The sequence below is a fragment of the Lingula anatina genome, chromosome 1 (genome assembly GCF_051362555.1).
Source record: "Lingula anatina isolate TDL-2025a chromosome 1, LinAna3.0, whole genome shotgun sequence".
Taxonomy (NCBI): Eukaryota; Metazoa; Brachiopoda; class Lingulata; order Lingulida; family Lingulidae; genus Lingula; species Lingula anatina.
Genome location: NC_141767.1, coordinates 49,216,368 through 49,235,331, shown reverse-complemented (window position 1 = coordinate 49,235,331; position 18,964 = coordinate 49,216,368). Strand labels below are relative to the sequence as shown.

Here is an 18,964-nt window from a genome sequence, read left to right as displayed (position 1 = left end):
CAAGAATCAAACTGATAAAACTTAAAATGTTGAGATAAAATTTCATCGTCCCTCCTCCATCAAAACTCAAACGTGACACTGCGAGATTTCGTGCAGCGCGAAAAGAAATGGCAAAACCAAAAGCTAGAACAAACCAAAGACAAGGCGAAACGCAGCGGGACGGAAGCGAGGAATTTGGAGAAGGGTCTATAGTTCGGGTGAAGCTAGAAAACTTTGTGTATGATATGCAATTTCTTTTCCTAGTTTTCATTTTCTTGCACATGCGATGATCAAAAGTGACTGCTCATAGACTTTCGTTATGCCATCTCATCAGCTAAAACTGCCAGGCAATATATGTCATCTATAATGAAAAACGGGTGTATAAATTAACCTTTCTTTTGACAGAATATTGTATCACATTCAAATTGAATATGTTCTGGATCGTGTTTGTTAGTTTTCCTCTTTTAAAAGCCGGTGGAACTATTCACTGTGGCCATTCAAACCCTGTGTGATAAGTGCAATCATATTTGCTTGCGCGACCCTCAGGAACATACTCTGAACCCATGTAAATATCAAGTTTATCTATAAGGTGGAAGTTGTTGCTATCAAAATTAAAAGAAAGGGCTGATGACTTTCTATTCTCTTTAAACATTCTATTCTTATCGTATGTGTAAAAACAAAAGTATTTTCCACACTCATCAAAATCTGTAAGAAATCCAGATAAAGATTTTTAAACAAACAGGCAGCATGGTTGTCCATTATTTTCTGTGAGGAGAATGTGCCTTTGATCACACACAACTGCAAAGAGTGAAGTTTTGAATGGGCACTGTAATTGGTGTGTAGAAATGGTGCTGTTTATGTTAATTACTATGCCTACATACACTACTTAACAAGTCGTTATTAGGTCCTGTTTCCATAGACACCATTGGTCTAAGTAGATTGATCCAACGGGGACTCTCACTGAGTGCAACTAAAATGAATGACACAGCCTCCTGGCATTGAGTAGATTACAGAAAAACTGGTGATTATATGAGTATTTTTGAAACAAAAGGAGACTTGTCATTCATATAAGCAAATTGCACTCAGTGAGAGTTTCTTCTGAGTTAGATTGATCTATGTAGATTGATTGATGGATTAATGTTTAACAAAATATGATTGCAATTTGCAAATATTATGGTTTTTGATAGAGATGGGTTTACAGATAACTTAAAGGACAAAGAAGAAGAAAGAACCTGCTTGACAATGAAGTGTAACTCCTTTTAATTTTTATTCTAGCACTTATGATGTTGTAGAATTCCGCCCAGGTCCTCACCTCAATGTTATCATAGGTCCCAATGGCACAGGGAAGTCCACTTTGGTGTGTGCTATATGTCTGGGGGTGGCAGGGAAACCCAGTGTCCTTAACCGTGCCCCTAATTCTGCCGGGTACATTAAGTATGGCTGTCAGAGGGCCATCATTGAACTTGAGCTGTGAGTATTATTCCCTTGAGAAGTTAAGTGATAAACAGCTACTTTCAGACAAAAGTATTTTAAAGAGTTGAACTTGAAGCTCTGTGCCATACAGACTATACTTGAAGGGGTAAATTATGCCATTGTATTTTTCACCATATAAATAGTTTATATGTGTCACTGCCCAGTGTCACACCTAGTCAAAGTGACAGTTGCTGTGCATTATATAATTTTATAAAACAGCAAATTTTAATTGATTTGATTTTTTTTTTCAAAACAAGTTTGATTTTGTTGATATTACATGTGCATGACAATTAAGGTGAAGCTAGCTTGCTGCCATTTGTAACTGTTTTAGATGTTCTCTGCATTTAATTTTCAGACACAATCCAGATGGTGAAAATTATGTGATTCGTCGTGAAATAAGCAAAAACAAGAGTGATTGGTCAGTGAATGGAAGACAGGCAACACAGAAAGCTGTAGGTTGATTTATAAAATTATGATAAAATGCAACCACGATATATTTGAATGGGTATGATATTTATACCCATGCACTTTTGTATGTACCATGTAGTCGTGTCTGTAAATGTCATTGGAGCTGTTAGTGCAACTTTCAAAATTTCTTAAAATGAATATCCATTTTGCTTTAGACTGACAGTAGTATGAAAAAGGAATGTTAAGTTTAAAAGTGGTTCTGATCAGATAAATATTTTAAATTTTATGCTGTTTGTTGTGACTGAATGCATGTACTTTGCTATTTTTTCCCTTTGTCACATACTAATATTTGACCTTCATGCAAGCACTTGTTTGCAAATTTGTTTGTAAAGTTAATTGCTGGATGGTTGTTCTTCATATAATTTTGTTTCTGAATCTGAGAACTATTGTTTTGTTTAAGAAACTTTTTCTTTATTGCTTTTTGTTTTGTTTCTGAGATTGTAGGTTGAGGAGCTGGCAAGTCGTTTGAAAATCCAAGTGGGTAATCTTTGTCAATTCTTACCTCAAGAGAAAGTGGGTGAGTTTGCTAGGATGACCAAGCAGGAATTACTGGAGAACACAGAAAAAGCAGTGAGTATTTATTTGCCATTTGTATGTAACATCATGTGGCATTCAGTTTCCCTGTCCCCAGCAAACTTACCCCCCCCCCCCTCCCCCCCCCCCCCAAAATGTGCATTTTCCCACTATTTAAGCTCTTTCTTTAAGGTGGATGTAATTACTTGATAAGGGGAAGTGTTGCATCTGGGCTGTGGCATTGCGTCCTTCCCCCATTGCCAATATCGTCCCTCATTTTGAAGCATGCTGCACCTCTAAGGGTGCAAAATTACAACAAATGCCCCTTAAAATTTAGTTTAGAGTGCCTATCTAAATAATTTAAAATGAACATTTTACCTTTTAGCTCTTGGTTACTTGACATACGCACTTAAGAAGCTATGCATATTGTTTACTAAGTGTGTTAGTTAGGGATTCTTAGATGCCCGTGCCTGTACACATGGCCGGTCATAACTGGTTTTGAGCAGCCCGTTTACAGTGTTTTGCACAGTACATAATTTCAATGACTGTCACTAGGTGATGTCATTGGTTATTCTAATTTTTTCTTTTTTACATCAAGTCATCGACTAATAAGCTCTGTGAACCTGGGTGAATGTTTTTGGCCCTTTTAACAGCTTGAGTGACAAGATGGGTAAATCAGTTTCAGCTATATCTCCCTATCCAAGCAACCAATCACTAGGAAAATTACTCTTATTATTGTGAAGTATATTGACTTCAGATGGATATCCGGAATTGTGGAGGATATTGTTTGTTTGAAAGTTATCATCTTTTGAAGTGAATAACCCATTAAAATATGGAGTAATTTAATGTAAGAGACAATTAAATCAAAAGGAAATAGTTTAAGAGAATTCCCTGGTATCTTTCTGATTCAGAATTATAGGGCCAAATTTTGTTAAATATAATATCCAAATGTCACCAGATCATGATCCACATGTACTCAAATTGGGATTGGCTAAAAAAAGCTGTCAAGTAAAGGATGAGAAGAAATTTTGATGAGACCAATTTTGTAAGCTGGACCACAGCTTTTATAAATTTTGGTTGGTTTTATTTAGGCTGGTCCAGAAAACATGTATGAAAATCACCAAAAGTTGAAGATGGCCAGACAGGAGTCCAAGCAGCTGGAGGCAAGGGCAAACAGTGTCATAGAGCATTATGAGGATGCTGTTCAAAAAAACAGCCGGCTAGAAGGAGATGTCCAGCAATACCAACAAAGAGAGAGGTACAGACAGAAGGTAGAGCTGTTACAGAAGAAAAGACCCTGGGTGGTAAGTATTATAAGTGGAATAATTTCATTTAGTGCAGGCTGAGCCTAACTGCATGGTTTAAAGAGCTTTTATTGTCATTTGTTGACAGTTTCAATTTGATAAAGGTGATCACAAATGTATTGATTCTTTGTTACATCATTGCCCATTTTTTGATATCAAAAATGTTTTTATGTGTTTTGTAGGAGTATGAGGAAAAACGTTCTCAATTTACTAAAGAAAAAGAGAGAAAACATGTTATAGAAGAACATCTGAAAAAAGCAAGAGCTGCCTATGCACCCATGCAAGCCAAACTGAATGAGGCAGAGAAAAAGGTGGAGGAAATTAATGTACTTATGAAGGAAAAGGTATGATAAAGGTTTGCTTGATTTAAAGCTTTCTTTGTGTCTTTCTAGTATTTATATAGTCTTAATGTGATAAAAAGTAGTTTTGTTTCAAGTATGCTAATCAGAATGGATATATCATTTGAAAAAAATCAGTAGATATGCATAGTCACAAGCACTGTTATATTTACCATTAATATGTTATACGATTGCATTTCTCTTTTATTAGTACAATGTAATTAAAGAGCATGCAAAGCAGGCTGCAAACAAAAGCAAGAACATAGAGAATGAGACAGATAAGGTAGGAAAACATCTTTTTTATTGCTTTTTAGAAAATATTCTCTTCAAGAAAGTAAAAAAAGATCAGGTTTGCTGGGTGTTACAACTTGTTATCTAGACTTGGTTGTTTCTTCTATCAGTGCTTTCTAAATTATAAAAACTACTGATATTCATACTTAATGTAATCATAATTATAGATGCAAGAAATTCAGGATGACCTCAATGCCAAAAGAAGCCAAGAACAGTCGAGACAAAAAAGGTATGCAAGACAAATGCTGGTAATGAAGTTTTTTCCAATGACATGTTTATATAGATGGATCCCAATAAAAAGTAAAATAAACTTGTCTTTTAATAGACAGTTTGTAATCAGGTTATTATAACTCTGCTGATATTTAATGGTATTGCACTTTTGATTTATGTTACAGAGTTAAAAATCTCCATGCTCAGCTAGATGCTATTCAGGCAGAGTATGATAATGTGGGGGATGAAGAGGATGTACAGGTTCTGTAGAAATGAATGAAGTTTTCTACATAACTTTTTTTTTGTAGTTTTGCCAGTTTTTAGTAATGAAGCTGAATTATAAGAGAAAATACTGTGAGATGACTCCTACAAGTGATCATTGTTGATTGTTTTGCAAATTACCAGGTTTAATAAACCAGATTTGTGCACTACACTGCATTTTCGCCTTCTCTCACAGTATTTGCAATGTCTTATTTTAAATTGTATATATTTCAAGACCCATTCTGAATAATTTCTTTTTGACTCAAAACATGTTCACTATTTATGCTAGATTAGTTGGTATCATGTAGACAAATGTAGTCTCAAGAGGAAAAAAAACTAAGTGTTATTTTGTATATTTGTAGCCTGCTATAGAACGTGTCAGCAAAGACATGCAAGATACCAGTCGAAGTATGACTCAGGCATCACATCGGGGAAGTGCTGTTAAAATGGAGCTTGATCAATTGAGAGGTGACATTAGGGGTAGGTACCGCTAAGTACATGTATTTACCAATATAATAGTATTTTGGACCAGCAGAGCTTAGACTATGTAAGGATAATGCTGAATCTCTATAATATGACCACCCTACAGTGACTATTATTTGGGCATATTAGTCATATAAGTAACCTTTGTTAGTAGAACTTTTGTTGAATAAAGAATAATTTTTCAAAGCCTGGCAACCATTGTTTTTCCATTTTAAAACTAATGTTATGTTGTGTTAAATCACATATGTTTCGTTTAATTTTTTAGGAAAGCAAGATGTTCTAAACCAGCTACAAGATGTCAGTAATAGAAGGCTGTTGGTGTTGCAGCAGAGGCACAGACACACATACGAGGCTGTTATGTGGTTACGAAGTAACAGACACGAGTTCAATGGAGTCATCCACGAACCCATGATAGTGACAGTAAGTGTAATTTATTCTCAAACGGTGAAATTATTCTTTAGTTATTTTCCCCTGTTCAGTTTTGTTTTACATGCTATTACTCATATCTTAATACAAAATTCCACCCTAATGTTATGTACATTGTAGAAATAGAGGTAAAGGAATTCTAAACCATACTGGATTAATATTACCACATTTTAAGAAGGAAGTATAGTGGTTAATTTTAAAGAATGGTCGGCTCTTGGTAATTTTGAATTTGAAATTGAATTGCAGTTGAACATGAAGGATCCAAGATATGCAAAGTATGTGGAAGGTCATGTCAGTTTCAATGACATGCGTGCCTTTATCTGCGAGGACCAGGACGATGCCAATAAGTTCTTGGCGAGGGTGAGAGATGAGCAAGGCTTGAGGGTGAATGCAGTGACTGCACCCAGAGTATCCCTCAACCAGTTTAAAGCTAGTCATCCGCTGCAATATTACAGGTGATTTTACACTTTTGAAGCATATTTGTGGAGCAATTATTTTTATTTTAAAGGTTGTAAAGCTTTCCGCTTTGAATATTATTTTTATTTTTTTACTGAAGAAGGAAATAATATTGAAAGTTGCTAAAATAGAAAAAAGGAAACTGAAAATAATTGAGAATGCACTTATTGACTATTAAAACATTCACATTAAAAATCAGAGCTGTATATATAGTTAACAAGGTTCCATTTGTATGAAATGGTATCAGGGAAATTAGTCAGACTTTACTGCATGAGTGCAGCATTACTGGCTTGTTGTACCACCAGCGTAGGCGCTGGCGGTACACATGGTTTTAGTCCCGACCCGTATGTTCCGCCGGCTCCTGCGGCTCCGCTGCCAAGTCACCGTTACCGCTTCTCCTCCTAGACGGTAAGGGCCTCCATACCCATCTCTTGGATTTAGGTCACCTATAATCTCAACTCGTTCCACGTAAAATTTGGGCTTTGTCGGTATTGGGGTCTAGGTGTGGCACTCATTGCAATGCACCCTTGTCCAAAAATGGCAAAATTAAATGCTAATTATCTCCCCTACAGAAGGAATTATGAGAAAAATTTCTACAGACAGCTTTCCAAAAGTCATATGTGTAGATTTCAAATATGCCCTTGGATTTGACCTTTGACCTTTATTTTAAGGTCAAACGGGCCAAATTTTTCAAAAAAACAAAATTTTTGCCGAAAAAAAAATTATTTGCGGTCTTATTCAGACACCACACAGACTTAACTAATAATATTAATGGAAAGTGTTACCCTTCAGGTCATCTTTCATCTCTGTGAATTTGGGGTCAATCAGTGCATTTTCACGGGAGTAGCGGCCATAAGATATCGAAACTGAAAACTGTCTCTAATTCGGGAACCGTTAATGCTAGACACCCATTCTTTTTTGCATTTTGTAGAGCATGTAAAGCCCAACACTGGGGGTGGTCTCCGTTTTTTTGTATTCCATACGGTTTTCGAGTTACGCTGTATCAAAAAGTACATATTGGTGGTGAAAGCAAAATGTGCAGAACGGTAATGGATAATAAATTTTGAACTCCGGAAAAATAAAACATAAGGCTTGGCAACTTGTGGTCAAAAATGACATTATTTCATCAAATTTGAACATCTGGAACTTCAGAGCACCTCCCATTTCAATAATTTTGACCAAAATGACCTTTTCTTTATTTTAATTAATTTTTTTTGTAGGAAATTTATGGCACATTATGGTAACTCCAAAATTATAACATTTAGTCCCTTATATCTCCAAAACTGGCAGAGATAGGTCCATAGTTGCTATTGAACTTGAATAGGAAGTCATACACTGGCAATCTAAATGTGACCTTAAAATTGACCTTTGACCTACTTTTCACCATGAACTGAACTTTGCAAATTTTGCTTCCTTTTTATCTCCAAAACTGGCAGAGATAGGTCCATAGTTTCTATTGAACTTGAATAGGAAGTCATATACTGGCAATCTAAATGTGACCTTAAAATTGACCTTTGACCTACTTTTCACCATGAACTGAACTTTGCAAATTTTGCTTCCCTTTTATCTCCAAAACTGGCAGAGATAGGTCCATAGTTACTATTGAAGTTGAATAGGAAGTCATATACTGGCAATCTAAATGTGACCTTAAAATTGACCTTTGACCTACTTTTCACCATGAACTGAACTTTGCAAATTTTGCTTCCCTTTTATCTCCAAAACTGGCAGAGATAGGTCCATAGTCTCTATTGAACTTGAACAGGAAGTCATATACTGGCAATCTACATGTGACCTTAAAATTGACCTTTGACCTACTTTTCACCATGAACTGAACTTTGCAAATTTTGATTCCCTTTTAAATCCAAACCTGGCAGAGATAGGTCCATAGTCTCTATTGAAGTTGAATAGGAAGTCATATACTGGCAATCTTAAAGTGACCTTAAAATTGACCTTTGACCTACTTTTCATTTCTCTTGCTTTTCAGTAAATATGGTTTCCACAGTTATTTGAAGGACTTGTTTGAGTGTCCTGATCCTGTGATGGCTTTTCTGTGTGCTATGTACAAGGTGCACCAGATCCCAGTGGGAGATGCCAGTACCAGGGACAGGGTGGAGGTCCTACTCAGAGAACACCCAGATCTTAACACATTCTATACAGAGGACCATCAGGTATGTGGTTTTGTACATGATAAAAACTGTGTTGACAAACTCCCTGGTGTGTGCAGCTTAAGTGTAATCAAACCTATGTTTTAATCCAAGCTTTTACTTTGGTGTATTTAACTAAGGTAGGCTCATATCAAGAGGTCAGAGAATTAGTGTTAAATTGTATTAAGGTAACCTGTCTCATGTGGTTAATATGGTGAAAATCTTTTTTTTTTTTTTTCAGTACAATGTAAAGCGCTCAAAATACGGAAACAGAGAGAGGTCCAGTAGAGTTACTGAATTAAGGTAATGACATGCAGGACTGTATTGGTGTGATACATGTATTCTGTAAACTGTTTTGGTGTGAATACATTTTGTCTAACTAAACACATGTCAGATACATGTAAGTATTTTAATGTAAAATAGAAAAGATCATATGCATGTATATTTAGATGTTGTACACATTAACTACCCCCATGCTGAGTAGCACATGTACATATATTTTATAAGTAGCACATGTACATATATTTTATTTATTTATTGGACTATACAAAAGTTAATGTGCCAAGTTTGCTAGGGGTAAAAAGCTCCCATTACCCAATCATATGATGCTCATGTTATCTAGTTATTTAAAGTTGAAAAACAGTTAAAAAGGTGTACATCCTTGTCTGTGGCAAACTGTTGACAGGCATGTACAAAATGGAATGACCATGTATTCCTCTCATTTTTCCCATCCAGGCAGCCTTCTCTGCTTACATCCAGTTCAGATGTTGCAAGGGAACAGGCCTTAGCTGCTGAACTTCAGGGACTCAGTGAGACATATCACACAAAGGAGAAGGAATTCAAGGACCATGAGGCCACGTACAAACAACTTGAGATTCAGCTGAATAAACTCAGACAAGAAAAGGTATTAATGCTTACGTTAAATGTGTCATTAAAGTGAAGTAGATTGTAAAAATTTAGAACAATATACTCTGAGGACTCTGAAGTAATGAAAGTCTTTGAAGATAAGAATTGTTGGGCTTTTAGCCAGATGAAAAATTTGAGTGGTTTAAAATAAAATATTCTTATTTCCTGAGGCAAATAACAGCATTTATTTGGCTTATTGCAGCGTTTATCACTCAAAGCTAACAGATTCAATTGTGACAATGATGGGAATGTAGTTTATATATTCACTTTGTTTGCACTCTTTCAAATATTATTGAACAGAAAGATCTACAGAGTAAACGAGATGTGAAAAGAAGATTAGCTGAGAAGATTAGAGCCAAGAAAGAAATGTAAGAAAATATATGTAGAAAAAGTTTCATGGCCTAGCTATACAAAAAAAAAAAAAAAAAAAAGGCTATATGATTCTGTAAATTTCATGAAAGATTTTTAGAAGACTTTTCTTATTTCAATGAAATACTGGAGCAATGGTTTATGCAGACCATGCTTAGATTGTTATTTGTGTAAAAAGTAAGGATAATTAAAGGATAAATGTTTGGATATTAGCATTATATTTAGTTTTATTTATGTCAGTGACATTCATATTCTTCATTCTTCTTAGTATCCAGCGCACTGAGGGAGAGGCAATTAATATTGAATCTGAGGAAGCGAAAGCAAACCAAAAGATTCACAAAATAAACCTAAGGAAGATTGATCTTCTCAGTGATCTGAAAAAACACACGCAGGTACTGTTCTGAGCTTTCATTTAGGCTAGACTGATATATTATGTATGATTGGGGGTCCCTTTAAAGATGCATACAAAGTCAATTTTTTGCCCCAAAAACCAACCAAATGCCAGCATATAGTTTCAAGTAGTATAACTAAGAGAATTACCAAAAGGCATTGTTTTATTTTCCCCGAAAATGTTTGAACGGATTTTTCTGCTAACATTCTATGCTGTATGTCAATGGGGCAGAAAAGTAGGTCACGAAAGTAGGTTAAAGTTCCGAACAAAAATTTAAAGAAAGGAGCAGTCTAAAGCTCTTTTATGGCTGATAGAGTGATCTGTTCAGTTTATCCCTTGGCATGTCAAATTTATTTGAGTCATATTAGAAACTAGTAGAAGTGGTTTACATGTGTTACTGGGAATCTAGGCTCCACCGATGCTCTGTTTGTATGTACTTTTAAATATAAAAATATGTGCATGCATATATTTTCTGTTGTGATACAAAACTTTGAACAGTCTTATATTCCCGATTTTCACCATTTTATTCCATCATCAGTGTAGGTGTTAGGCATACTTACTGTTTTTTGCATTTACATTTACACATAGTTGTCTTTATGGGTGCAGTAAAATTTTTAGAAGTTTAATTGTGATTGATTATTTTCTCAGCAATGTTTCTGTATATTTTTCAGGAATGTTTACAGTTGAGCATGGAAAAGGTCAGACTTGCTCTTCAGCATTCCGAAGCTATGCGAGAAGTTTCTGACATAGAAAGTCAGTTACGGGAGCAGTCAACTTCCCTCAGGACACAAGAGGTAGGTGTGCTGTTAGGTTTCCTCTCAGGAGGTACTTATATCTTTAAGACATTGATGCATTAGAAAATGAAGACTGGGATCAACACAGTGTCTCTGTCTGTATAATTTCGTGCTTTGGCTATAAGCAGTCTGTCTTTTCATTTGAAGAACTTCATTGAACTTATTTCCTTTCTTAGTAAGAGTTAATGTGATATACCTGTAGAGCAGCATTCTCTCTCTTTTCAAATTGACCATTTTATCTTTCTTTGCAATACCAGGGAGCCTATCACAGGACATTACGGATGTTTTATTTGATTTCAGAGGGAGTGTGAAGAATTTAAGGAAAACTTAAGAAGGATGAAAGAACTTGCGAAAAGGCTGCTAGCTGATGCTAAAGCTGCTACAGGAACAAGGGAAGATCAAGAGCTCTCGGCAGAAATGAAAAAGGTGAAATACAAAAAAATGAAATAAAATAAATAAAATAGGAAGAAGAAGAAGAAAAATAAAATAAGAAGAAGAAGAATGAAAAGAATGAGTATCAAGTTAATAAAACTGAGAATGTGCATTCAAAAAATATAAAATATTTTATATTGACATGAACCTTGCATTTTGAATTTTGATGAATTAGATATAATTGCACATTTACAGTTAGGATATTTATTTAAGACAAGGATAAAATCACTCAAAAATACCTCAATGATTATATTGAGCATTAGCTCGTTTTCAAAGTTGCAATTACTCTCTTAGGCCTTTGAATCCTGTCCCAACAGATTAGAGGACATAGATGCTGCCATACATGAGGAGCAGGCAAGAGCAGACCTCACCCTAGCTGTGGATGACTCTGTAAGTAGATTATTTAGCTAGGGTATTATTTTGGCAGAGTAATTTTGACCATTTCTCTGACAATTTTAGAAGAAAAAATGTATCCACAGTTCAAATATTACTTTAGTTGGCAGTGAGCATATCAATATTCTTGTATATTAGTCGTTTCAGTAGCCCAGAAATTCAAACTACCTATAAACTTATTCGAAGGCTTTAATTTCCTGGAGCCTGTCAACTTTCAAATATATAAATTTTTTTTTTTGTTCTAAAAATGGCATTTTTAATTTCTTTTGTAATTTTCTTGCTATTTATTATATATATATCTATATCTTTAAGAATTAAAGCAGGTTTTAGTAGTATTCTTTTGACTATTAAAAATATCTTGATAGTAGAATTTTCATGATAATTCAGGTAATTAGAGACTTCAACCAACGGAAGCGTGAAATCAGACGCTTGGAAACAGAAAAAGAAGAAAAAATCAAAGCTCTAGAGGATCATAAAAAGGAGATTGAGGAGCTCAGAAGAGGTTGGATTGAACCTCTTGAGGAACTGGTGGAAAAAATCAACAAAAACTTTGGAGACTTTTTCAGCCAGATGAACTGCGTTGGAGAAGTGGACTTGGATAGACCTGAGAATCCAGCAAGTTATTTTTTTCCTGTATAGTTTATGTATCACACAGTGATACAGTGAATTCTTCATTAATTATTGGAAATTATCATCAAGTTCATCATTCATATTCCAGAAAGTCATAAATTTTTATACTAATGAATTTTTAAAAACACTTTTCTAGGAAGATTACGAAAAATATGGCATCCGTATCAAGGTCAAGTACAGGGCAAATGAGCAGCTGCGTGAGCTGACCCCTGGTCATCAGAGTGGTGGAGAGTGCAGTGTGGCCACAGTACTCTACCTTATGGCACTGCAAGAGCTGTCCATGTGTCCATTCAGATGTGTGGATGAAATCAACCAGGTGAGTGGTCAGCTGACCAACTTGTAGAGCATTGATTTTACATCCATCCATCTTTATTTTTAACAAGTGGTTATAGAAATGGTCAGAAAAATGTTATTTGTGATATTTGGATTTTCACATGTGTTGTTCATGCAAATTACTTATTCTCATTATTATCCCCCCAGGGTATGGATGCCAGCAATGAGAGGAAGGTATTTGAGCTGGTGGTGCACACCATGAGTAGACCACACACTGGACAGTATTTCCTGCTCACTCCAAAGGTAAGGCAGTCACTAGCCCCATGAAAGTTTACACCAACTGTAACAGTACATGGGTTGGCTTCTTTTCTTTGACCGATATTCAGTATCCGTGTTTGACCGATGTTGAGGACAAAGCTGTGTGTAGATAATGTGCTAAATCATCACACTCTGATAGATATTTGCATAGATAGATTGATACAAATATAAAGGTAAATTACGTTTCAAGTTTACATTGTTTATAGCAAGATAAATGATAAATCAATGCAATTTGATAACTGATGATGGCAACCCTGTAGATAATTGGACATATGTAGTAAGTTGGTTTTACATTCATATTTACTCCTGTTTTTTCCAACTTGTCCAAACTTACTGCATATTACATAATAATGTATCATGGCATTTTTCTGTGCTTTAGTTGCTACCAGATCTGAAGTATTCAAACCACATGAACGTGCTTTGTGTTTATAATGGTCCAAACATGATGAACCATGCAGACTGGAATATTAAGAAATTCATCAGGAGGAGGGCACAAATACCATAGGACTGACAACCATATCCATTTTAGTTTTATGAACATTCCTTAAGCTGAATTAAATAGGAATGCCTGATAGTTAAAGCCTACTTTTGCCTTTCTTTCAAAACTTACAAAACCAAAAAGTTAAAACTTGTTATCAATGTCAACTGGATTTGATATGGTGCAAGTAGAAAATCCAATGAAATATTTCTTTCGATCTATTCATCATGAGGTCTTTCTTAAAAGATACATTACTACAAATAGATTCAGCTTTTTAAAGTTTAAAATTAAAAGTGCCAAATAAATGCATTCTTTCAATTTAAACTTGTATGTTTTCCAATTTTTGTGTGCAATGATAATAACCAAATATGTGAGTTGGGACACAAAACATAGTGCCCAACCCTTGTTTCCATGTTGGAAAGAATTCCTACCTTTTCAATCACACTATGTATTATATATCAGAAAAAGTACTTAATGGTTATTAAAGGAGATGAGACACACAGAACAGCACAAAGACGCTGCATTTGTTTATAAAATTGTAGCAGCAATCTCAAAACTTCTGTGACTATGTTGTAAGTCTTTATAGAGATATAGTATCTATCAAGTGCAATTATGTACACTTCATGATTTGAATTTCTTTCATAGTAAATAGAATGACATGCTAAAACAGTGTAAAGTCAAAACGATTTGAGAATATGCTTTTAATGTTCACAACACTTTATACAATATTTACAAAAGATGTAAAATACCACTGCTATTTATTTCTGTTTTGGTAAAAACTTATCACTAAATTTTTTAAAGACAAAGGTGTTTCTAATACTGACAGCTGAACAGACGGTATCACAGCAAACAATATTACACAACAATGTACCAGATTGTATCTGATTAAATGCCTTGGAAAATCCATAGAGATCTATTATATTTACAGTATCACAGAAGTTAAGAATGCCAGGTGTAAAATAAAACATTTTACTCCCTGATCTTCCATTGTGACATTAGAGAAAATAAAATGTAAATATAAAACCTAAATAGTGCTGATTGTTAAAAATATGACGACAACAATTTTATGTTGGCACGAGATTAAGTACATCTCATTCTTAAACATATTACAAGACAGTTATAACTGTTTTAGAGTACTATCAAAGTTGTGTATACGGTCTATTCAAACAAACTGAAGATCACAGAAAAATCTTTATTAAGATGTATGAAGTCTTCTTGCTGACTGGTAGGTTTTGGAATACTTGGACATTTCAATTAGAATCTCCACCAAAACAGGTGAAAAGATATGCAACTAAACCCCAAGCATGCCCTTCAGTTTCCCAGACCTGTGTAAAGCCTCAGTTTCATTTCCACCACCAATACACTTTCCATTTATGAACACTCTTGGCACCTGAAATATATTTCACCAAATCAGTGGAAGTGGTGTTTGGTGAAACAGATTCATGTACAGGGTAGATTCACGGGATTCGACATTACTGTCCGTAAACAATGCATCATGCATGTAAACCGTACATGAAATCGATGTCTGATAGACACAAGTTTTCTGACATCTTTTGAATTCGACTTACCGTTCTTGCTCCGGTTACTTTTTGAAGAGCACTTTGAATGGCGTTGCACTTTGGATCATTAGCTATTTCTATAATATCTATATCACTTTTCGGTATATTATATTGCTTTAGAACATCTTTAGCCTTTTTGCAATAGGGGCAAGATGATTTTGAATACACCACAACTTTCTTGCTGCCAATCTTAGTCTTTATCTGATCTGTAATATTAGGCTTGACGCCTGCGGTTTTAGTCTTAACGTCTGCCATGTCTTCCTCTGAGTACGATTGTTTGCTCCCATAAAATCATTCAAAGTAAAAACTGTAAAACTGCCACTGGGAAACTGTTTGTTATTTTAAAATGCTTAGTCACTCCCGTGACAAAACACTGCAAATAAGTTCTTCTAGTCTTAGATCTAGGAAAATAGACGGCGCCACTTGCAGGAGACACCAAATCGTTAGTGCAGGAATCAGAATCAGAAGTTTATTGACTATCGCCCTACATCCGGGCATGATCAAATACAAATACAAGAAGTAATCCGCAGAGTGATTACCATATACAGTTTGATATACTGCAGGATGTTCTTGAAAGGTTCGAGGCCCATAAACAGAAAATGAAATATATACGTGAACGAGTTGACTCCTTTGAATTAAGACATGAACAGGGGCATTTTATCAGCTGCAAGCAACACATGAATTACACATTACAAACGTACGGAAGTTTTGACAATCAGTGACAAGGTGCGGGAGGGATCTCGATAATCCGAAGATTCATTGGTCCGAAAAATCGTATGCACGCGCCGCTGATGAACTTTATTTTATTACCGACAAACTATACGCTTTATTCGGTCCATTGACAAAATTTCGTTATCATGTCCAAGTTCGGACCTTCAGAACAATGAACGGCCTCGTGACAGGTAACGTGACGTACTAGTCTACGTTATTATAATTAAGTTAGGGTAAAACGACTTTGGTTACATGTTATGCTGTTGTTTTTAGCGAATGTTGAACGTATACCTGGCTTCTTAATTAAACTAAACAGCAAAGCTGACGAATAAACAGACACCATACAGGAAACAAGTGTGCACAGCTGACAAATGTTTAGACATTACGCAGAACAAGGCAGCAAAGCTGTCAAATGTACAGACAAAAAACAGAAAATAAAGATGCAAAAAAAGTAATTTTCTCAATTTTGATGCAATGACAAATAATGCTTATAATAGCACTGTCAGTCAACACTGAATTTTAATCATGCACAACAGGTAACATGTCAATAACAGGAGCGGACCCAGAGATATTTTCTGACAGTATTCGAAAGTATCTTTTTTGATCAATCCTCCATTTTGATGGTCTTCCAACAGAAAAAAATAGATACCAGTCAATATAAACTTAATAACCTGACTGACTTCCGGAAGACCCAGAAGATGGTCTCAATCCACCCCTTCAATAAGATTACAGTTTCAGGACCATGAAAGTTCAAATTCACATGATGAAAGTCTCAATATTTGAATAAATATGTAAAAAATAGGTCATTTTGTCAATTTTGATGCAATAATAAATAATACTGTCAATCAACACTGAATTTTAATCATGAACAACAGATAACATGGTCAATAACAGGAGTGAACAGGAGAGATATTTTCTGACAGTATTCCAAATTATCTTTGTTGATCCATCCTCCATTTTTGATGGTATTCCAACAGAAAAAATAGATACCCGTCAATGTAAACATTAAAATCTGACCATCTCCCAGAAGGCCCAGAAGACGGTCTCATTCAGCCCCTGCAATAAGATTACAGTTTCAAGACCACAGAGTTCAAATTCACATAATGGAAATCACAATATGTAAAAATGATAACAGTGTATAAAATAATATTACATAATGTTTAAAGACATAAAAAACCAATACAATTGCTCATGTGGAAACAAAGAAAATGCACAGCACTTCTGGTGGATGGGAGTTAAAAATCACATTTTGAAGATGCTGGTGTTTGAAAAATAATTTAATTTTTTTTTTTAAATAACATGTAAAAAATTCCAATAAAGCTGCTATTCAAACTTTTAATCTAGCTGTATTAACTTGATATGAATAACCCCACCAAGTTTGAGAAAAATAAGGCACTGTTATTCATCTATAGCATGTTGGCATAACACATTTTTGTTGTAAATTTATTTGCAATATTAAACACCATTTATCTGCATAATTATCACCAAATCCTAATTAAATGTGAAACAGTTAAGAGAGCTAAACCTACGGGACTTTACAGGGAAATCTCAACGAGTGTTTTATGTAATCTCATTTAATGGCCAATTGAAAATTAATGAGTAGGCAAGTGACTTTATAGACCTTAATTTAATTAGTGATCACCCAAGGGACAATTTTATAGACTACACTGCCATCCATACAGTACCATCATATAGCACAAGGTGTTGCATACATGCTGAAAAAAGTGAAAAAACAGCATTACTTCTCTAAAAATGACCCGATCATGCTGATTTTCAAACTTAACCTGCGTAATATGAATATTCATCAGTTCTGCAAGTTTCAAGCCAAAAGGTAAAATGGTTTTCCACTTATCATGTTATCGGTGCTGCATATATGCTGAAAAAAGTGAAACAAGGCAGCAAAGCTGTCAAATGTACAGACAAAAAACAGAAAATAAAGATGCAAAAAAGGACATTTGGTCAATTTTGATGCAATAATAAATAATGCTTATAATAGCACTGTCAGTCAACACTGAATTTTAATCTTGCACAACAGGTAACATGGTCAATAACAGGAGCAGACCCAGAGATATTTTCTGACAGTATTACAAAGTATCTATGTTGATCCATCCTCCATTTTGATGGTCTTCCAACAGAAAAAAATAGATACCAGTCAATATAAACTTAATAACCTGACTGTCTTCCGGAAGACCCAGAAGATGGTCTCAATCCACCCCTTCAATAAGATTACAGTTTCAGGACCATGAGAGTTCAAATTCACATTATGAAAGTCTCAATATTTGAAAAATGATGACAGTGCATAAAATAATATTACATTATGTTTAAAGACATAAAAAACAATACAACTGCTTATGTAGAAATACAGAAAATGTGCAGAGCCCCAGGCAGATGAGAGTTAAAAGTCACAAATGCAAGTGTTTTAGAAAAAATTATAAAGGAAAACAACAAAACTAGAAAAGCACTTTGAGAGTGCAGACCTCTGCCAAGGCAGCAATTGTTGATTATTATTGATAATTGATTGATTATTGATCCGGACCACCACCAAAAATTAATCATTGTCCTCTTTGGCCCACTTCCAACAGTTCCTGAAAATTTCTGCAAAATCGGTCCATAACTTTTTTGTGTTATGTGGATGACAGACAAACAGGGGTGAAAATATAACCTCCTTGGCAGAGCTTGAGGTAAATATAATTCCAATGAAGATGCTATTCAAACTTTTAATCTTCCAGTTTGATATATATAAAACTTATTTGCAATATTAAACAAAATTTACCTGCATAATTATCACTGCTTCCTTATTATTAATCTAGCAGAGAGCTTTACCTTTGGGAGTTTACAGGGAAATATCAACAAGTGTGCTTTACATAATCTCATTTAATGGCCTATTAAAGCAAATGACTTTATAACTCTGAAATTAATCTAGTGATACCCAAGGGTAATTTACAGACTGACCCACTCAAAGGTCTTCAGGCCCATAAGTCACACCTAAAGAAAAGCACAAAACCATAATGCCCAAAATAGGAGACTACCAATCCTGATGCAATAATACATTATGTTTAACTGCACAGTCAACTTCAACTTATGCACAACAGGTAACACAGACGAAAGTAAAAGCATAAGGCTCCAGGCCCATCAGAGTTCAAGTTTATACTTAGAAAGTGCCAGAATGAGAAAAATGAAAATTTCACAAAAAATGCATAAATACAAGAAACATGATAATCCAATAGAGCTGGTTTTCTCACGAGCTGAAGGCCAATCCTAAAAATCGTACTTGTAAGTTTAAAATTATAATAAGTGGAACAGTTTTCTTTTCATAATGTTTGCAGTAGCAGTGCAAAAAGATTGTTGTCAATTTTGATGTAAC

At 34.9% G+C, this 18,964-nt stretch overlaps 2 protein-coding genes across 2 annotated transcripts; one reads left to right on the top strand and one right to left on the bottom strand.

The window, feature by feature from the left end:
- Positions 1–41: 41 nt before the first annotated feature.
- LOC106150428 (structural maintenance of chromosomes protein 5) lies at positions 42–13,654 on the top strand. The gene is made up of 24 exons (XM_013523229.2): positions 42–217; positions 1,255–1,449; positions 1,808–1,904; positions 2,365–2,490; positions 3,525–3,737; positions 3,920–4,081; positions 4,287–4,358; positions 4,534–4,595; positions 4,762–4,837; positions 5,200–5,317; positions 5,586–5,740; positions 5,993–6,201; positions 8,187–8,370; positions 8,588–8,649; positions 9,082–9,250; positions 9,553–9,620; positions 9,890–10,013; positions 10,684–10,806; positions 11,107–11,232; positions 11,533–11,628; positions 12,019–12,246; positions 12,398–12,577; positions 12,742–12,837; positions 13,232–13,654. The coding sequence occupies exons 1-24, from the start codon at positions 108–110 to the stop codon at positions 13,355–13,357; spliced, it is 3,177 nt and encodes a 1,058-aa protein (XP_013378683.2). The 5' UTR covers positions 42–107; the 3' UTR covers positions 13,358–13,654.
- A 348-nt stretch (positions 13,655–14,002) lies between these two features.
- Positions 14,003–15,337, bottom strand: LOC106150432 (glutaredoxin-1). Its single transcript, XM_013523237.2, has 2 exons — positions 14,899–15,337; positions 14,003–14,720 (listed from the first exon to the last, which is right to left on the bottom strand). Exons 1-2 carry the CDS (start codon positions 15,142–15,144, stop codon positions 14,622–14,624), a joined length of 345 nt encoding a protein of 114 aa, XP_013378691.2. The 5' UTR covers positions 15,145–15,337; the 3' UTR covers positions 14,003–14,621.
- Positions 15,338–18,964: the final 3,627 nt, after the last annotated feature.

Bases quoted from the DNA above. Each gene is read 5' to 3' on its own strand.
- LOC106150432 (XM_013523237.2), bottom strand. From the start codon at position 15,144: ATGGCAGACGTTAAGACTAAAACCGCAGGCGTCAAGCCTAATATTACA. The intron at 14,721-14,898 runs GTAAGTCGAATT...AATATATTTCAG, and splicing joins AAGTAACCGGAGCAAGAACG to GTGCCAAGAGTGTTCATAAA.
- LOC106150428 (XM_013523229.2), top strand. From the start codon at position 108: ATGGCAAAACCAAAAGCTAGAACAAACCAAAGACAAGGCGAAACGCAG. The intron at 2,491-3,524 runs GTGAGTATTTAT...GGTTTTATTTAG, and splicing joins TGGAGAACACAGAAAAAGCA to GCTGGTCCAGAAAACATGTA. The intron at 4,082-4,286 runs GTATGATAAAGG...CTCTTTTATTAG, and splicing joins ATGTACTTATGAAGGAAAAG to TACAATGTAATTAAAGAGCA.